This window comes from Coenobita brevimanus, chromosome 98, assembly GCF_032717465.1.
Source record: "Coenobita brevimanus isolate Jiangsu-jjx chromosome 98, ASM3271746v2, whole genome shotgun sequence".
In the NCBI taxonomy this organism is placed as follows: domain Eukaryota; kingdom Metazoa; phylum Arthropoda; class Malacostraca; order Decapoda; family Coenobitidae; genus Coenobita; species Coenobita brevimanus.
In genome coordinates, this window is record NC_137051.1 from 6,785,097 (window position 1) to 6,806,675 (window position 21,579).

Consider the following 21,579-nt stretch of genomic DNA (forward strand, 5'->3'; position numbering starts at 1 on the left):
CCAAACCATACGTGCTCCCTACGTGTCAGTAAGTGGGTTGGTGGAGGGTTAGCGTCCCTCCCTGTACGAGTAAAACAAATAACTCAAAGTTAAATGGCCACCCTTACGGGTTTATGGCATCTGGCAATAGACAGACAGATAGATAGATATTGATAAACTGGAGAGGGTTCAACAGATGGCTACAAGGATGATACCATGCTTAAGGGAACTGACCTACTAGGAGACTGGAAAAACTGAAGTTATCAACACTGCGCGAGTGAAGGGAAAGAGGAGATTTGAACATGATGTTCAGAAATGTAAGAGAAATGGAAAGGGTGGATAGCGTATCTTTTTGCGCTGGGTGATGGAAGAACAAGAGTTTATGACTTCAAACTGAGGAAAAGTACATATCTTAATGATTTTAAAGGTTCAGTAGTCCCAAATAGAAGCACTGGTACTTGGAATGGTTTAGACGAGGAGGTGGTGCAGGCAAAAAACATTCATGTGTTTAAAACTAGACTGGATAAATGGAGGTACATATGGAGACAGGACAATGCGAGCTTAGCTCAATTCCTGTACTCTACAAATAGGTAAATGCAAATAGGTACACACACACACACACACACACACACACACACACTAGATGAGTACAGGCAAACCCTGATTTATGATACCCTAGATGCAATACCCCAGAGTAGAGATGGGGGCAGAAATAACACCCTACCCCACCTATCATAAGCCTACCCCCAGTTTTGTGATGCGTTTTGATTTTTGTTGTTAACAGATTTTGATGATATTTTAGACTTAAATTTTGCATTTAGGCTGATTTATAAACTGTTTTTAGACTTAGATTAATGTGTTTTAGTCATAGGAGGAGTGAACACTGTTATTTGGGGTACAGATTCTCACCCATCAGATGATGTACAAAACAGTGTGGACAACTTGGTGACTCAACAAAGAATATTTCGTGTTTGACCCCTCAACATCTAACCTATCATGGAATACATAATAATAATTTTAAATAAATATTAATAATTATGAAAGCCTTAAAGAGTAAATATTTCATGTACTGAAGAAAACTGTGACATTGATAAATAATGTGTTTACATTAGGGCTGTTCAAAGAAAAACACTTTAAAAATACAAAGGAATTTCTAAATAAATGCTGGAAAATAAGAAAGAAAAAATAAAGGAGCTCGGCAACCTGAACAGTAGCTAAAACGACATAAAAAGGAGCCATTGAAAAGGCTCTCCCAGTCACATCATCGATCGATAAATCATGTGATTACATTCGAGCTGTTTAAGGGAAAATGTTTTGAAAACACAAGGTAATTTCTAAATAAATGTTGAATAATAAGAGAGAAAATAAAGAAGCTCAGCAACCACAACAGTAACTAAAATGACATAAAGAGGGGCCGTTGAAAAGACTATCCCAGTCGCATCATCGATCAATAAATCATGTGTCTACATTCAGGCTGTTTAACCCCTAACCGCCGGCTGATGTGTACAGCCATCACGATTCAGGGTGCAGAGTGCTGCCGGCAGACAGCATATACTGCACTCACCTTCTCGCCACCCTTTGAACTCGCGGCCATTTTCTATGACAATCACAGGGTAGACAGGTACCCAAGGTACCCCACTGACACACGGCTCAGTCTGTACATGGCACTGGTAGAGTGCAGAGTGATGTCTCTCTTATCCTCCTTGTCCGATTCCGTCCCTTCGTGCGCAGGGCCGATTGCATCATCGACCCGGGCGGAAGTTCTGCCCTTACCACCGGGGAAAGGGCTCAATGGCTGAGCAGATGTGTGGGAAATTGTAAATAGTAAACAGGCATGTACAAATGAGGCCCTGCGTGCAAAGAGTATACCCATGCGCAACCTCATCAAAAATTAAGATAATGCTATCCCACAGTCTCTCAGAGTATGTACTTTCATGTGGACTTGGTGGATGTGATGTATGATCCAAGACATAAGGACAAAAACCCATAGAAATAACATTGGGTTTACATCAGATCTTTATAGTTAGGCATTTGATGCAGCAAGGTAATGAAATGAGAGTACCGTTAAGTCTTTGTTTTGTTGATTTTGAAAAGGCTTTTGATAGTGTTTCGAGAGAGACTATGGGGAAGATCATGAGACATTATGGAATACCAGAGGAGTTTGTGAGGGTCATTATGAACATGCATGAGGACACATTTTGTAAAGTGATGGTTGATGGTTGTCTGAGTGATTCGTTTGAAGTCAAGTCCGGAGTAATTCAAGGTGGTGTTCTATCGCCTTTACTATTTATATTGGTCATTGATTACATTATGAAATGCGTTGGAACAGAAACCGGTGCAGGTATACTTTGGGGAGAGAACAGGAAACTTTTGGATTTAGATTATGCAGATGATATAGTTTTGATTTGTGATGGGCCAGAAGAGATGCAGAGAGTGTTGGACTGTTTGGTGAGTGAAGGTCGCAAGGTGGGTTTGGTTATTAATTGTGGAAAAACTGAAATAATCAATATGAATATGGAAAATGCGCAGGAATGTGTAATTGGAGGTATGGTTGTAAAGCAAGTTGATAGGTTTAAATATTTAGGTACTTATTTAGCCAAGGATGGTTCTTTGAACTTTGAATTCGAGGAAAGGCTAAAGAAGGCTAATCAGGCAATGGGAATGCTTAAAAATATTTGGAATAATAACAATTTCTCTGTGCATACAAAAATCAAACTTTATAAGGTAATGGTTAGGAGTATCTTAATTTATGGACACGAGTCTTGGTACAGCACAGTGACTATGGAAAATAAATTCTTGGTGTTTGAAAATAAAGCACTTAGAAGAATATTAGGAGTTAAGTGGTGGGAAAGGATACCAAATAGTAGAATTAGAGAAATAACGGGAGTGCAGCCAATCGATGAATATGTTAGATTCTCACGATGGAAGTGGCTAGGAAATGTGTATAGGAGACAAGGAATAGTACGAGGTACACCAGGGTGGGTGGCACTTGGTAGGAGAGGTAGAGGAAGGCCAAAAGAGACGTGGGTGAGGACAATGAGACGGGAAGCTGGAGATGAATGTTGGGGAGATCTTGAGGAGTTAGCACAAGATAGGATGTGGTGGTGTGAGTTCATCGAGGCCCTATGCATCCCCGAGGGTGCCACAGGAAATGATTGATTGATTGATTACATCGCCACCCTTTATCAAGCGCTTTTCGCCACTGTACTGGAGGAAGAGTATACCCATGCGCCATCCTCAAGGAGAGCGGCTTCTCAGCGAGCCATTTTATGCGTGCAGTAGTGCTACCAATCACCAAGGCAATGAGGATAGTCTCGTCCCATGCCTCTTTGCTGCACTGTAGTAATACTAATGCTCTCGTCCCCAGCTTTTTCTGACGAACCAAGCGGTGTGCACGCTCTACTGTTAGTGTCATACCCTACATAATTTCGGTGGTTATAACACCACAGCAGGACACACTGTGAGTTCTGACTTAGTTTTTTCATTAAAGAGAAATGATAACCTTTCATAACTGCCTATGGCTTTGTGTTCATTAACTCTTTCATTGAGGTTAGTTTTTTTATTGAATGATTGTATTTTTTATTGCAGCAACCACTGTATTCATTAATAAGATTACTAACGTACAACATCATTATTCCTTGTATTATTGGTGTCATTTTGTTGGTTATTGCATTTAACAGATGTAAAGTGTCTATTGTTCACATAAAAACACATAAAAACCAGGTAAAAAAAAAAAGAAATGCTGCGTATTGATAATTTTTTTGAAAAATTTATAAAACTTACTTTTTATGACAATAATCAGGCAAATTCATAACAAACCACTCTACAGACATTCAACTTCATCTTACAACATAAAGGAACTCACTAGCTATTGGCCTGCAGTACTAGTTTATGCATAAAAGTGGCAGCATTGTATGCTAATATGTTGTTTTTGTTTTTTTTGGGTAAAAACAATAGTATCTTTACTAAAAAGTTTTTGGATGAAGTAGAGACAATCAGCTTTAAAATGATGTAAACGCCATTATCCTAGGTATAATAGTTTTTGCGGTATCGTTCTTCAAAGTTGTAAAAACTTTAAAAGCGAATTCTGCCACTTTTAAAAAATGGCGCATGGGTATACTCTTGCACGCGGGGCCTCAAACGTGTTTTTTTTCTTATACATAGGTGAAACGTAAGATATTATTAGTTATATCTAGTAAGTGTTATGAAATGAGTGTTTTATAATGTTTTACATGTGCATTGCAATACTGTTTATGGTTATTTGTGAAACAATGATTGGAAATGCCTTTAGCAACCCTCTCTAGTACAATGAAAGAAAACCAAAAGTGCATGGGAGAGTAAGAAAATGACCTGGTTGGCTGTAACTACATTTTTTCCCTTGTTACTCAGAAAATAATGTTGAATATGTGAGAATTCGCATATTTGTGATGTGAAGTACAAAAAATGTAAGCTGTGTATAACAGTAATATTTTCACATTGTCCCTGATTAATACAAATTAGTCACAATTTCTGTACAAGTAATTACCTCATACTCAACCATACTGCGTGAAACAGCCAGAGCATTTACTTCTCAAAGTGCAATTACCCGTAATCGTGATGTCAAGTGCAAATATAAGTGCCGTGGTAGAGGGAAAATATTATAAATGATGCAAGAAGTACAGAAGAGAATGAGCTGTTCTTTTCCCATACATTTATGGGGCATAGTGGCACTGTGAAACTGGCGGAAAACTCCCTGGGGAGCCACATGGAAGGGGTGATGACTCATCCTCATGATGGGGAGCAAAGAAAAGTAAAAAAAATGATTGGAATATTCCAAGAGGCCAGCCAGTGTTAGAGGCACCACTCTGGTCGGTGCTGCCAATGCTAGCCAGCGAGTCCAAGGCCACTGGCAGTGGCGTACAACCGGTTTGGCATGCCAAAACACAGAAAAACAGTCATCTTTAACTTATCCTTACTCATCGACGGGAACTTGGAGACCTCGGAATACTTTCCTTTGAAATAGGAAGAGCTGTTGAGTCTTATGAATACAGTACTTAATTTTTTTCTCTAGCCATAGTAGTCTGGCAGATATTGGGGTTTGAAGTAAGGGTATTTTTGCCAAAATCTCGGAAATTCCCTGTAAGGAGGGGTGGGCGACAGCCGGAAACCTCCAGCAGCTAAGGGTTAAGAGAAAACGCTTGAAAAAACAAAGGAATTTCTAAATAAATGTTGGAAAATAAGGGAGAAGAAAATAAAGGAGCTCAGCAAACAGAACAGTAGCTAAAGAAGGACTGTTGAAAAGGCTAACCTGGTTGCATCATCGATTGCAATCCTCGTCAAAAGAATTCCCTGTCAAAACATCAACAATTCTCTGTCACAACAATTTGCACCCTGAACAATTCTGCATCATTCATACATTATTATTATGCATAACAGATGTTTATTTAACTGTCCTGGGACCATCTGATGGTGGTATTACGTATATACATGCTGCTGCTTCTTCTATATCAGGTCTGAATATGATTCGGAGATTGCGTTCTCCAGTGACCTTTGCTGGGAATGAGAGAGACAGGCACTGGTTTTAGGCTTTGGTCAGCTTCTTTTACAGCTGTCAGGCCATTTGGATTGGCTTTAAACTTTTTTTGGACTCATTTGGGTGGGTTTAGGACTTGGCTTGAGGGGTGAAACCCAAGATTCAAAAAAGCATCCCTATTCATTCATTCACTGACAGACGCCATTTATCTCAAACGGGGTGGCCAAGGGCTTAGAGTTAATTGTTTTACAGGGAGGGGCACTGATCCTCCACCAACCCCACTTGACACGTAGGGAGAAGCATCCCTATACTTTAAGAAATCTACCCCGAGCACAATACACAGCCTAACAATGGATTTTTCCTTAACCCCTAAAACGCGGCCATGGACAGCCGACCCCCCCCCGGGTGGCAGGGTTGGATCGCGGTCTGAGTACCTGTAGGAAAATATTAGCCAAAAATCAGAGATTAACCCTAGAACATTATACTTGGTATGGCAGATAGTACTTACATTCAGCTTTCTCCAGAGACAGGTGTTGAGCCTTCGTGGACTACCCAAGGACTTGTGGAGACTTACAAAGTTGGGTAACAAAATCTTCACTTTCACACCTCCAGCGACCCGGTTTCCCCTCTACCACAGCCTCATTCTGTCACAGTAAACTTTATACTACAATGTACAGGTAGTTTGGAATCCGTATTTGTACAATAAGCACTGAAAATAAGGCTAAAATCAACGGAGCGTACAGCCGACATGCAGCGCGGCGGCAGTCTTCCCGTCACTCAACAAACATATCCATTTTCACAGCTAAAAACACGTATAGTACATTATTTTCAATCATAGTACTTCCCAAAAGACCACCACAGCGCGCCTTTATTCTGCCTTACGCCCATCACTTTATTCTCGTTCCTGTCGGCCGCTCGCACTGACTCGGAAGAGCTAGAACTCACCATAATGTCACTTTGAAAGCCTGTGGTAAACTGATGCTAAACAGGGGAAAACCGCGCGAAAAAAAGCTAGTGTGACAACTGGGGAAACAAGCGTTTCCTATTAGCATATACTGCTTGTGAGAGGAGAGCGCAGATTTACAGTTCTGAGCAGTCAGCGCGCTGCCATATATCACAGCCAGGCTGGCCAGGCTGTGGTGGCCATGGTGGTGGTGGTGGGGGGGGAACGCAATACTTGGCAACAACAGAGGTCAGTAGTACAAAGGTCAAGTATGCTAATTGTAGCTAAAGGGTGGTGGTACTGATAGACAATACCAGCTGGAACATCCTTGCCCGCGTTTATTCAAAATTAACTCGAATCGCAAACGCGACGATCCGCCGTTATGTCCTTTTTGGCGATCGTTGCTTTTGCGACGATCCGTGTTTAAAGGGTTAACCAACTGCATCATTAAACCGAGGTTTATCTTTAGTAAAATGAATATAGAGGGAGTTAAGAAAAGGGATAAAGGCAGAAAACAGGTTGATGATTTCTACTGGTTGAAATGGAAACATATAATAAATTAGAAGAGAAAGTGAATAAACTGGAGAAAACTTTTCAAAGGGAAATAGATTAAATTAAGAAGGAGCTACATATGCAGAAGGAAGAAAATAAAAAATATGTAAAGGAATTAAACAAAAAAGACACAACAATAGATGAGCTGTCGGTTGAGGTAGTTTCACATTGAAAGAAGACTAGTGAAAAGTACAGTTGCCAACCATGAGAGTATTATGGAGTTCAGAAATGATACAGAAACAGATAGAAAAGCAAGCAGTCTGATGGACCAAAGCAGTGATACTGAAGAGAAGATAACCAAAGTGAATGAAATTATGAGAAAATGCGAAGATGAAGTACAAACTACATATGCTGAAATGGTGAAAAAAAGGAAAGACTTAGAAACAAAAGAAGAAAAAAGCATTAGAAAGGAAGTGAAAGAAATTATTAAAAACAACCGAAAACTGGTCAAAGAATCAGCTGATGTCAACAAATCTCCAGCAATCACTGGCATAAAAAAAAAAAAAAAAAAAAAAAACAATCGAGAAAAAAAGGAGATAGTAAGATACAATGAATATACTGAAGGAAGCATCAGAGGATATCTGTGATAAAGATAAAGAGTAACACAATAGGCTAGGGAAATATGAGAGAAATAATTCAAGGCCCCTGAAAGTAAACCTTCCAAAATGTGAACAATGTTGAGGAAATATTACAAAATTGCTAGTAAACTCATGGAAAAAGAGGAATTTAACCTCTTCGAGCACCTAAAATTATCTGTATGTTTGTGTGACATGATCAGAGAAGATGCTGCGAAGCTTGGACTCACACACAAAGGAAAACATTCCCATGGATTTTATTTGCCCCAGAAACTGGTTATACTGGTATAAATTGTATACCACCATTTCTCCTGATATTTATACTACACAATAAACTAATAAAAACACACAAAACTGAGGAGTAAAAGTACCGAAATGCAGTGAGAATAATGTTTCCACAGTGTAAATAACTTCCCAAAACCCTACTGTAATATTTTGCCTCCACCATGCAAGCACTAAGCCTATTTCTATCTGTAAAATCTCATGAGCTTTCACATGGTGCCTTCAGAATTTTGAAATGACCGATAGTTATCGAGTAAATTGTCAAAAATCGCATGCACGCACCCCTCCCCCCACCAACAAGCCGAGAGAAAGATGATTGTTTGAGGGAGTTGGCCCTGAAATAGACACCCTCCCCTATGATATAGCAAAGATTGATGCACTTAACGCTAAAACTTAATTTTTGGTTAATACAGTAATCCCTCATTTATCCGGACATAACAGAGCCAAAGGCATGTCCGGGTAGTGGAAACATCTGAATGATGAACACTATTCCCCTTCCATATCCAGACCCTACCTATACCAACCTCCAACCTATACCTAATCTATTTGTATAGTACACCTATTTGGCAGTGTGTTCTGTCATTCAGGCATATTTAGACATCAAAATACACACAGGAATATCCAAAATAATGCTAAACACCAAGAAAACCATGCAGAAAAAACACTGAAAACCAAAAAACACCTTACCTCAACACTACTGTATGTACTGTACCCCTCCTTATTTTGGCAGAGTTTTCCACTCATTCTGACGTATTTTGACATCAAAACATACATAGCATTATCAAAAAAAAAAAAAAAAAAAAAAAAAAAAAAAAAAAAAACATATACACCACTGTATGTATAGTACCCCTCCTAATTTTGGCACTGTTTTCAGGTCAATCTGCCATATCTAGACATCAAAACACACACAGGAACATCCAAAGTAATGCTGAACACCAAGAACACCATGCAGAAAAACCACTGAATACCAAAAAACATCCTACCTAAACACTACTGTATGTATAGTATCCCTCCTTATTTTGGCAGTGCTTTCTGGTCATTCTGCCATTTTCTGACATGAAAACATACATGGTATTATTTTCAGCACCAAGAAAATAATGCATAAAAAAACACTCTGAAAACCAAAAAACACCCTACCTATACACCACTGTATGTACAGTACCCCTCCTAATTTGGCACTGTTTTCAGGTCAATGTGCCATATTCAGACATCAAAACAAACACAGGAATATCCAAAGTAATGTTGAACACCAAGAAAACCATGAAAAATAACACTGAAAACCAAAAAACATCCGACCTACACAAAACTCTATGTACAGTACCCCTCAAAATTTTGGCACTGTTTTCAGGTCAATCTGCCATATTTAGACATCAAAACACACATACAAATATCCAACGTAATGATAATGATGACGGTATGAAAATCAGTTGTGTGTGATGAGTAATTGCTCTGGGGGCTCAAAAAAATTCCACGTCCAAATATGCCACCATAAATTGGTTATATTGGTATAAGTGGCATACCATCAGCTTTGCTGGTGTTTATACTATAAGATAATAAAAAAACATAAAACTGACAAGTAGGAGTAAAGAAATTCAAGCACGAATAAAGCTCAAGAGTAAAACGTACCTTCATATAGCTTCCCACCATCCTAGTTCAAAATTCTGCAAGGCACCGTCCACGAGTTAATCATATGTCTAGATGCAGAATTTCATTAGCTTTCTCGACGTTACTGCGGAATTTCTATGCAACCAATAGTAGTCAAATAAATTGCAAAAAACTTTAAAAACTTACAAGTCAGTGTTATCACCACGGAGGAGGGTAAGGACGAAGGGAGTGAGGGGGGAGCCGGGGGGGTATGGAGGATGGATGGGTGGGTGGGGGGGGGGGAGAAGCAAGGCTATAGGCATGATTCTCCCCCTTCTGTCAAAAGGCGGACGGGCACTTTTGCCGTACATTTACTCGTGGATTGCAGTCTGTTAGACACTGAGTGGCCATGAGGAAACACAGCTCACCATGACCGGGGGACTTTCGACCTTTGGTAGAGAGGCCAACGACTGCTGTCACCGAACATGTATTTCATGGCCTGTGGTCTATGTTCGATGGAGGTGGCGGTTGCAAAAGACTTAGCCCCCGTGGCTGCAGGATATTAGACATCTGGTGAGGAATGCGTATGGATGTTTTGACACCGCCTGTGGGTTACTATTGTAATACCCGGGTGCTGGAGGTTCGTTGGGGGCGATAGGATGAGTGCACGATTTTGACCATTCATTACAGTGGCAGACGGACATTTTAGCTCTGGTTGTGGGTTACAGACTACTTCCAGCTCATGACTCAAGCCCAGTGGCCACAATACTGAATGTCTGAACATGTCGGCTGGCTGGCTGAAGTTATCAGGGACTTTTACGTCCGGATAATAGCATGTAAATTCGGATACTGGTTTAATAAAGCCAAGGTTCAGCATGCGGATAATGAACAAGTGTGGACGCTAAGCATCCAGATAAAGGAGGGAATAATATATTTTTGTCCAAAATTGTCTAATTGGCATCCCTTCAAACCAACACTGACAAGTGCGTCATAGTGTCAATGGTTCCTCTTCAGCCTAACACTAGTTTGACTCATTTTGCGTCATTGCATAAGAGAGGATTAAAAAGTATGGATAAAAAGATGCTTAGCTTTGGAGGAATAGGGATGACTAGAGGAAAAGAGGGAAGAAGCAAAAACAAAAAATTAGGCAAGATCAGAGGAAGAGAGGAGCACATTTTTTTTACAAAGTAGTGGGATTACAAGTTAAAAAAATGGTACATAAACAACAGGGACTAAGAAAAGGGAAAGTAGTAGACTCAAATGTCCAATATGTAAACAACATGATTAAGTTAATGTACTCAAATGTAGACGGAATGGTACCCAAATTACTAGAGATAAAAGACTATACAAAAGAAACAGAACCTCATATTATATGCCTAACTGAAACAAAATTAATCCCAAGGATATCAAACGACACCCAAAGCTTTGAGGATTACAATATATGGAGAAGAGATCAAAAATTTGAAAAAAGGAGGAAGAATTCAGGTATTAACAAAATCTGAACTAGATATACTGTCACAAGCAGAACTGATTGCATTAGAGATTGACACATCTGATGGAAAAATAATTATGGCAACTTTATACATGCCACCCATAACAAACACTTGGGAAAGAGGTGAACATGAAGACCTGGCAGAAAGTACAATTCAGAGTTTACATGCCCAACTACACGGAACAGAAGAGAAATCTGAAAGAATTATATTAACTGGAGATTTCAATAAAAATATAAATTGGAATACTCTAGATGAAAGAAGCTATGAGAGCTGTTGGGATAAAAACCTCCCAGATCCTGTACAGGAGTTTTTCTGAACACAACATATAAAGGAAAACACCAGAAAAAGGGGACTTGATCCATCATTACTAGAGCTTATATTTACCAGGCAGGATAATGATATCAACAACATAAAGTATCACCCTCCATTCAGTAAAAAGCGACCATGTAGTACAGTATTAAATTTCAACTTTAGGAGTGCATATGATATAATTAGCAGTACTGAAGTTACAAAAAGAACCTAAACTACAAAAAGGGCAACTACCATGACCTAAAGAAGTACTTCATAGAAATAGATTGGGAAAAGGAGCTCTTCCACATATTTTGTCCATCTATCTTTCAGGATTCTCTTGCACAATTTTGCGACCATGCTGGTTAGGGACACTGGTCTATAATTCAGGAGTTCTTCCCGTTTCCTCCCTCATAAACTGATACCACATTTGCCCTCTTCCATTCTTGAGGCACTTTCCCCTCTTCCAGAGAACACACAATTAAACCGTGAATCTTATCCGCCAGTTGTCTTCTGCATTCCTTCAGTACCCAAATAGAGATTCCATCTGGTCCTGGGGCTTCCCTTACATCTTGAGTTTCCAGTAATTTATACAATTCCTGTACTTCCACTTTTATATCTTTTATCACTACATTTCTAGTCACTCCCGTCCCTTCCACAAACTCCTTTTCATTAGTGAAAAATGATAAGAAACATTTGTTCATTATTTCATCTTGCATTACGGCATCTTTATAGACCCCTCCTTCTACTTCCAGTTTGGTGATTTCTTCCTTTTGTTTCAATTTGCTAATAACAAATCTATAAAACAGTTTGGGTTCACCCTTACATTTGTCTATTATATCTTTCTCAAAGTTCCTTTCTTCCTCTCTACGTATTCTTGTATATTCATTTTTAGTTCGTTTATATTCTTCCTTTGTTCTGTTATTACCTCTCTTTCTCCAGTTGTTCCACACCGTGCCCCTCTCTTTTTTTGCTATCATACACCTTCTATTAAACCACTCCTTTTACCTGTTTTCTTTCCCCCTTACTCTTGGCACATATTTTTCCACTCCCAAATTACAGAGGTCTAGAAAGATATCCCACTTCCTCTGTATCTCTCGTTTCTGTGAATTTTCTCCAATCTGCATTTTCAAAATTTTTTCTCAATCCTGTGAAGTTTCCTTTCCCAAAGTTGTATTTTCCTTGCCTATAAAGCTCGTCTCTTGGCACTACATTCCCTATTATCATCTGGAACTCAATGACCACATGATCACTTTTTCCTATAGGACACAGATATTTCAAAGATTCAATTACATCGGGTTCTTTGGTTAACAGTAAATCTAATCTTGCTGGTGTGTCCTCACCTCAGAATTGTGTCTCTTCTTTGACCCACAGCGCAATCACATTATTCTTCGTTATATTTAACAATATAGTGCCCCACGAATCTTCACTGCCTCCAGAGTCCCATTCCTCCCAGTTCACCTCTTTACAATTAAAGTTACCCATTAAAATCAAATAATTGCTTTTCTCAATCACTTTCTGTAGATAACTAGCCATGTCTGACAACATCTCCTGGTATTCATTGTCATTCCATAGTCTTGTCTTAGGGGGAACATACACTACTGCCATATCTCTCTTCCCATTCTCTCCAGTTTCTATTTTCATATTTATCACTTCAGCCCTACCCTTTCCCATTTCCACAGAATCTACATTTATGCTGTTCTTCACTGCTAGCATCACTCCTCCTCCCTGTTTTTCTTTTCTGTCTCTTCTCCATAGTTTGTATTTACCATCTCTCATATGGACATCAATATCTTCTCTTAACTTGGTCTCTACAAAGCACATACCATCAGGTTCATGTACCCTAAGGAAATCATTGATGTCTAACCTTGCCGATATTAAACCATAAACATTATATAGTAGATGCCACCTTCAAACTTTTTTTGTTGTTTTTTATACCCTCTTCTCTCCATCGGTTCCAGTTCCTCAATTTCTGATTCATAACTCTCAAAAAAAAACACTGTCTTCTCTTCCTCCGTTCTATGTTCATTTCTTGCCTTTGCTTCCTTTACTAACTACTTTATTTTAGCTCTTTCTTCCTAATTTGCATCTCTCCTTATCCAAACATTTTTGAACCCTTCTTTGTCTGATAATTTCGTTTACCATTACCTGGGACTTAAAACTTTACCTTCAATGGCCTTGTCCCTCCTTCCTCGTACTTTCCTAACCTAAACACTTCTTCAATCTCTTCCTGATCTTCGTTGTTACCCTCCATAACTATTGATATTATTTCTTTAACCATACTCAGTTCTTCTCTTTCTCTTTCTGATCTTACTGTCATACATTTTTCTTTTACTCCTGAAATTATTACACATATTTTCTTATCTGCTACATCCCTGACTAAAGATTCTCTACTTCTCAGTACCCTAACCACTTCCTTCTCCACCTTTTCCTTGCTTTGTTGTTCTATAATCTCTTTCAAATTAACATCTCCTTCCTTCTGAATTTTCTTCCACCCCTTATGTTGCTCCTTGATTTCCTTACTGTGCTCATCTTACATCCTTGATTTGGATTCAAACTCATCTACTTTACTTTTCATCCTGTCCCTGTCTCCTTCCAACCTATTATTCTCCCTCTTGAGCTGTTTTATTTCATTTGAGGCAGATTCATTACTCACTTTTAATTCTGTGACTTCTCTTTCTTGTTCGTCACTGTGTGTGCAAACTTCTTTCAATTTATTCTGTAGAATTTTGATCTCTTTCTCCTCTAAGGTCCGTTCCTGCAACTCTCTAATTACTGCCCATACCTTTTTTAACTCCTGGACATTCTTCTCTGCTGTTTTCTCTACTCCTGTTACTCTTGTTTGGTTCAGCTTAGTACTTCCATTTCCCACATCATCTTCAGAGAAGCCTGCAAAATCCCCCTCACCAGTTGTAAACAAAGCACTGTCCCTTTCCGTCATGATGCAACCACGTGGAAACTCTATTTCCACTATATCTTGTACTCTTTATGACCGAAACCATGTTTTTTTTTTTTTAACTATTGTCCGACAGGACCAACACTCATGCACTCATTCACATAATCACGATAGGCTGGTCTCCTTTTCGCCACTGATTCAGGAATTATTTCCCCACGATCCAGGAAGAACTCCATCTCTGTCAGCGACCTGTGTGTGTGTGTGTGTGTGTGTGTGTGTGTGTGTGTGTGTGTGTGTGTGTGTGTGTGTGTGTGTGTGTGTAGTAATTTTTGGCTTTGTACATCCTGTCACTATTCAAGAACCTCTGCACTTTTTTTTTAAGCTAAGTTAGGGGTCCAACTTGAGCTCATGTAACTGTCTAGATGAAGGGTCTGTAAAGTATTTTCAAGTGATTCCATCTGTTGTCCAATGGTAATGTCTGTGAATGTTTTCATAGCAACAAGCATACAAAGATACTTTTACCCTGAGACTGCCTGTGTGTTGAAAAAAGGTCATACAGTAAGACATCATTATAACGGACTAACTGGGGCCCAAGCCATTTCGAAAAAAGCGAAATTCCGATAAAAGGAACATCCCAACTTCCCACTGCAAACCTGAACTTTTTCTGATATACAGTATCTGACAGTAGTCCAGATCGCACCAGTGGTTTTTAAACTGTTTTCACTACCACTGCTGTACTACACAGTATTATACCTTCATTACAATAATCAAATGGCATAATATATATAATAATACTGTACTGTACATTGATAAGCATCTTTTATTTACCTTACTGCAGTGAACATGGCTGAAGTGGTCAGGAAGTCCGGACTGTTTCTGGCTTTGTCAGACTTTTATTGATATACAGGAATTTATTCCAGTAGCTCCTCGATCCAGATAAAAGCTAATTTTGGATTACTGAAGTCTATTATATCGAGGTTTTATTGTATATGTATTTTGAGCTAAGTTACAGAGTTTCAGTATGCCTTCCTAATGAATTCTGTTGAGATTCATGTCAGTTTGTGGTGAGAAGAGTGGTTGATTTTGCTGGTGAAGCTGCTGCTATATTTTGTGCATGCCAATATTCTAACTAGTGTGAGTAATATTGGAGCTGGTATGTTGCATGTTGCATCTTGGTTTTTTTATGCTACTGCCAAATTATCAGCATAGGTCAGAACTAATATAGAAGAATGGGTTGGCAGGTCACGGGAAATGACACCAAGGAAAGTGTGAAAAAACCTGTTGTCACAATTCAACTGGTAAAGTCATGTCACCAAGAAGTACTCCCATAATGCTATGTATTTTTCACTGCAATAAACAAAGTCAGCTTAGTATCAATCCTGATTATCATCTTAAAAAATGACATTGCTTATCATTTGCAATACTATGAAAAATTCTGAGAACTAATACATTCCTGTAAATATAAAATAATGATAGCAGTCTCACCTTCTATATCAGTGATAATTGACACCAATTCATCATCAACTTCAATGTAGCGGCGATGGAAGTCAACAACACAACTAAGATTCTGCAAATGATAAAATTACTTGGATTAGAAATACTTCACACAGTGGAACCTCGCATCTCATGCTTAGTTCATCTTGCAAATTCAGATCTCATGACACCATTAAAACTCTACTCATTCACATACCTGACAACTAACCCCTCGAACCTCACTGATAGTGCATACTGAATCAGTGTTGCTGGTGGGACCACATCGAGTGTGGATGAGCAAACGAATAAACACAAGATCAAAACATTACCTTTTCATAGGAAACTTGTACTGTACAGTCCTCCCTTCCATAACACAGCTAATGTAGACTGACAACAAGCCGTAGTATACTTTTCCACGTTACACATTCCGTATTTTTCCATTATAAAGGGCTAACCTACATTGGGCATTATCCAAAGTCGCCCATTTCACCTCAAATCCCACCCAAACCCTCCAAAAAACATCCTACTGACATTTACTCAAAAATTCATGAGAAAGGTTCCTAGATGTTAATAAAAAAAGTTTAGGTCATTAACCAGACTGGCTCTGCTGGTGACACTTGCTGTCCCCAGTGACCTCAAACCCCATTCGCTGTACAATAGTCACTGACGAGATGTGGTTGGCTGGTCCTCTTCATCATCGGAGTCAAAACCTTCAAAGTCCATGGAGAAAACGATGAACATAACCTCTTCGCCAGGTTCAGCACTGTCTTCCGGGCTTGAATCATCGCCAGAGGATGGTTGTTGTGAAGCTTCCTGATGAACTCGAAAAAAGTCTGTGATCATCTTCTGCTGCCGAGCATTCACTCTCTCCCCAAACATCTCTGTGTACTGCCTTATATCACTGGCCACTAATGCAGCAGTTTGCTCCAATTGGTCCTTATCTATGTCCTGGTTGGTGATGATGAAAGTGCACCACTCATACAATTCCAAAATTTCTCTCAGTGTGCTCGTTGCTAACCCTCCCGGTGGCCTTTCCTCTGGCTCTCCCTGTTCTTCACTCTCTTCCTGCAGCTGGCCCAACAGTTCCTCAGTGTCCAGGGTGGGGTCTGGGGCAAGAGGCTCCTGTATGTCAGCAGCGTCAAGTTGTTCCATGCCAGCCACTCTCCTTGCTGCCTCCGCTGCTGTGTCAATCACTGCATCATTGCTCTGTGGCTCGGTCTCTAAGTCAAGCGAGGGGTCTGGCAAACCTTGCAAACTGTTGTGCCAGGCGTGATGCACCATGGCCTGCATCAGCTCATTCCAGGCTTCAACAATGGTGTCCATCAGTCTGTTTTGATGTTGACCGACTTAAGTTGATGACAAACTATGCTTCCTTGAGTGCTGTGTGGCGGTGGCGGTGGTGATGGCTGCAGGTGGTGGTGGGGAGTCAAGGCTCATTCCAGGGGTGGGTGACTCAGGCCAGGGTGAATCTGGTGATGTTGCCAGTTCCTCCAAATCTTTGTCAATGTCAGCTTGGTGCACAGCAAAGGTCTGCAAGGCAAAGGTTGCCCAGAGCACTGCAATCACTTCTTGGCTCATTGGCTGGAGGAATGAGGTTGTGTTCGGAGACACGATCACAACCTTGATGTTGGGGAGATGATCATCAAGGAGTGGTGAGTGACCTGGCACACTGTCTATGAGAAGCTGAATCATAAATGCCAAGTTGCACTGCTTGCAGAAATCTTCTGCTTCTTTGGTGAAGAACTTGTCAAACCACTCGAGACTGATTGCTCCCGACATCCATCCCTTCTTGTTGTACATCCAGTGCACAATAAGCTTGTTCATGTCACAGTTCCTGTAGGCATGTGGTTTCTTGGCTTGTGAGATAACAAGTGGCTTCATTTTGCAGGTCCCAAAAGCAGTACAGGTTAGCAGCAGGGCAAGTCTTTCCTTAGATGTCTTGTAACCACGGGCCTGCTGCTCACACTGTTAGATGTAGGTCCTTGTGGGCATTTTTTTTTCCCTCAAATAGCCCCATCTTGTCACCATTAAAAATCTGCTCCTGGGTGTACCCATCGTCTCTGATGAAATCTCTAAGAAATGCTGGGAAGGTAGAAGCAGCGGAAACATCGGCACTGGCCCCTTCACTGGTTAAACTAACACTCTTAAACTCATTCCTCTTAATAAGAGAATTTAACTAACCTTGCGAGGCCTTGAAGAGTGTTGGGTTCTCCTGGTTTAGCCATCTACTTACCTCACTGTAAAAATGCTTGGCCTTGTCACGTAGCATGGCGCCGTCAATGGGGATGTTTCTCTGTCTCTGCCTCTCAACGAACTGAAGTAGAAGTTGCTCCACGGTCTTCAGAGCTGCATTCCTGATCTTCAGTGCAAGTTGTCCTGCTGCTGTGGGGGTGCTCTTGAAGTGTGCCTTTTTCTTCTCTGTCTTTCCAAGTTGTCCTGATGGTGCTTTCACTAACCCAGCATTTCTCTGCCATCTCCATAAATCAAGATCTATCTACAATCAGTGAATGGGGACAAAACAACCTTGTCTCTTTTAATGCTAGTAAAACTAAATATATACAGTTTACTAACAGACAGATATTACCAGATTCGTACATTACCTTCAGTGCTACTAATATTCCCATCTCCAAAAGTATTGAAATTCTTGGTGTCTCACTTAACGGTGCCCTCAGCTGGACCTCTCATGTCAGATCACTTGCTAAAACTGCCTCAAAGAAACTTGGATTATTGTACAGAGTCCGTAACTTCTTCGCCGATGAGCAGTTAGCTATAATTTATAAGAGTCATGTGCGCTCTCAGCTTGAATATTGCTCACCCTTGTGGAATGGTTGTGGAGAGGTTGCATTAAGACAACTAGACAAAATTCAGAATAAAGCTGTTAGAATCATTAACAACCCTGCCATTACATATAAACTACCTCCCCTGCAAGTAAGAAGGAATGTTGCCTCCCTTGCATTATTTTACAGATATTTTTTTGGCAAATGCTCAGACGAAGTTGCATCCATGGTGCCACCTCTCCATGCCTTCCCTCGTGCTACACGGGCATCTGGTAGCGCTCATGACTGGAATGTCACTCAACCATATTGCAGAACTTCTGCCTATCAGAATTCTTTCATTCCCCGAACTGCATCTCTCTGGAACTCGCTTCCCCAGAGTTGTTTTCCTCCAAATTTCAACCTACAACTGTTCAAGTCTAACTGTTACAGATATTTTATGAACAGAGGACACCAGTAATCTGGTGTATGGATTTTTTTTTTTTCCCCATTTGTTTTTCCTTCCTCCGTTCTGTTATAAAAAAAAAAAAAAAACTCAACTTGTCTCTTCCCGCTCTCCAACTCTCGTATTATCTTCAATTTCTGACCGTAGGTGATGCGCCATTGCTTGTTGGTGGGTTCCAGTCGGCTGCGAGGCAGAACACTTAGGTAACAATGCTCTATACCACAGAAGTAGCTACCTCAGACGCAGCCCTGAGGCGGAAGACCACCAAAAAACAATGTGGGATGCCCCCAGCAGCCAATGGGGGTACATATGGATGTCGAATCATGCAATCAACCACAGTGAGCGGACGTGTTGTTGAGCTACGCTTATTGTAACGTGGTGTGTAGGTGGTCTGGCGGTTTTGCAATGGCGGACCTCACGGAACAAAGAACCTGCATCAAGTTCTGCTTCAAGATCAACAAGACGGCTGCAGAAACTCACCGGTTGCTTCAGCAAAGCCTTTGGTGACAATGCCATATCCAAAAGCAGAACATTTTCCTGGTACAAGCGGTTCAAGGAAGGACGAATGTCTGTTGAAGACAATGCCTGTTCTGGACAACCGTCAATGGCAACAGCACAAGAAAATGTCGGAAATGTTCGTCAGGCTATCCTTGCAGATCGTAGACAAACTAGCCATGATGTATGTGATATCGTTGGACTGTCATACGGGAACGTGCAACGCATTTTGTCGGACGTGTTAGGCACGAGACACATCACTGCAAAACTTGTGCCAAGACAGATGAGTGACGAGCAGAAGGCACATCGCGTTGCAGTTTGCAGGGAACTCAAGAATCAGGTCAGAGATGATGCCACCTTCATCTCCAAGGTCAAACTGGTAATGAATCATGAGTTTATGGTTATGACCTAGAGACAAAGCAGCAGTCATCGCAATGGAAGTCTCCCAATTCACCGAGGCCGAAAAAAGGGCGTCAAGTTCGCAACAATGTCAAGTTGATGTCGACTGTCTCTTCAATATCCAAGGGATTGTTCACAAGGAATTCGTCCCACACAGTTAATCTGTCAGTGGAAAGTTTTACTGTGAAGTTTTGCAGCGTCTGAGGAAGAACATCTGACGCAAACGTCCAGAACAGTGGAAGAACAAGGACTGGGTCCTGCATCATGACAACACCCCTGCCCACACATCAATTGTTGTCCAGCAGCTCCTGGCTTCCACTAACAGAGTAGTCAGTCCCCACCCACCCTGTTCACCTGACCTTGCCCCCTGTGACTTTTTCCTGTTTCCCAAGCTGAAATTACAAATGAAAGGGCGTTGATTTGACTCGATTGAGAAGATCAAAACAGAATCACAGGAGGTGCTCAAGACCATCATGCCTGAAGCCTTCTAGGGATGCATGGACTTGTGGAAAAAAACGCAGGGACCACTGTGTACATGCCCAAGGGGACTACTTCAAAGGCAACAGTGAGAACTAGGAGGTAAGGTAACTTATTTTCCTACAATATTCAAATTACTGGAATTTTTGGGTAGCACCTTGCATTACTGAAGTTATAAAAGAACAGAAATGGAGGTGGGCAGGCCATGTAGCAAGAATAAGGGATACCCGATGGATCAGGAGGCTGACTAATTGGACACCAAGAGATTGTAAGCATAGCAGAAAAAGGTCAGATGGGAGGTGGAAAGATGAAATAGAGAAATTTGCAGGGAAAATGTGGCAAAGATTGGTTCAGTCAAGGAATTCATGGAGAAGGTTGGGGGAGGCCTTTGGTCAGCAATGGGCCTGTAATGGCTGATGATGATGACAATGATGATATATATAAATATATATGGACTAATTGGGGCCCAAGCCATTCCGAAAAACACGAAATTCTGATAAAAGCGACATCCGGACTTCCCCCTGCTAACCCGGACTTTTTCCGATATATCAGACATTAGTCCGGATCTCATGAACAGTTTTTAAACAGTTTTGGCTACCACTGCAGTACTGCACTGTGTTATAACTTCACTACATTAATCAAATGTTATACAGAAGTATATATAATCATACTGTACTGTACAGTGTTAAACATGTCTTTTATTTACCTTATTGTGGTGAACATACCTGAAGTGGTCAGGCAGTCTGGACTGCTTCTGGCTTTATCGGACTTTTTCCGATATACTGTATAGGAATTTAGTCCAGTAACTCCTCGAGACCGGTAAAAGCGAATTCTGGTCTACTGAAGTCCGTTATTTTGAAGTTTTACTGAATATATATATATATATATATACATATATCCATACACACATACACATAAATATGTATATATATTCTTCCTTAGCCTTTATCATTCTTTTTCTGTGCCTGCCTTCCTCTCTTCCTATTTCTCCCATCTTTTCTGTCACTTCTTAATGCTTTTCTTTCCTTTACAGGTGGCTTTACACTGAGTAACAAGCCAAATGGTTTCCTGTAAGCCAAGAAACCATTTACAACGCTGGGTGGTAACCATATAACCAAACCATACGTGCTCCCTACGTGTCAGCAAGTGGGTTGGTGGAGGGTTAGTGCCCCTCTCCGTAAAACAAATACAGTAACTCAAAGTCAAATGGCCACCCCTTATGGGATTATGGCGTCTGGCAATAGACTGATAGATAGATGTATGTATAGATGGAGAAAGAAAATGATTGGGGAGGCAAGGTTTCCTGTGAAGGAATGAGAGAGAGAGAGAGAGAGAGAGAGAGCATGATGTGAGGTGTCATGAGAAAGTCTAGGGACTCCAAAGGACAATTTTTGAGTCTCTCCTCTAGCAGT

At 40.6% G+C, this 21,579-nt stretch overlaps 1 protein-coding gene across 1 annotated transcript in view; it reads right to left on the reverse strand.

Annotated features, from left to right (window-relative positions):
• The window catches only part of LOC145414061 (uncharacterized), a 112,115-nt gene that overhangs the window by 29,733 nt on the left and 60,803 nt on the right, over positions 1 to 21,579 (reverse strand). The window contains exon 8 of the mRNA XM_080283625.1: positions 15,590 to 15,671. Coding sequence (XP_080139751.1) covers positions 15,590 to 15,671 — 82 coding nt within the window. The remainder of the gene's footprint in view (positions 1 to 15,589; positions 15,672 to 21,579) is intronic.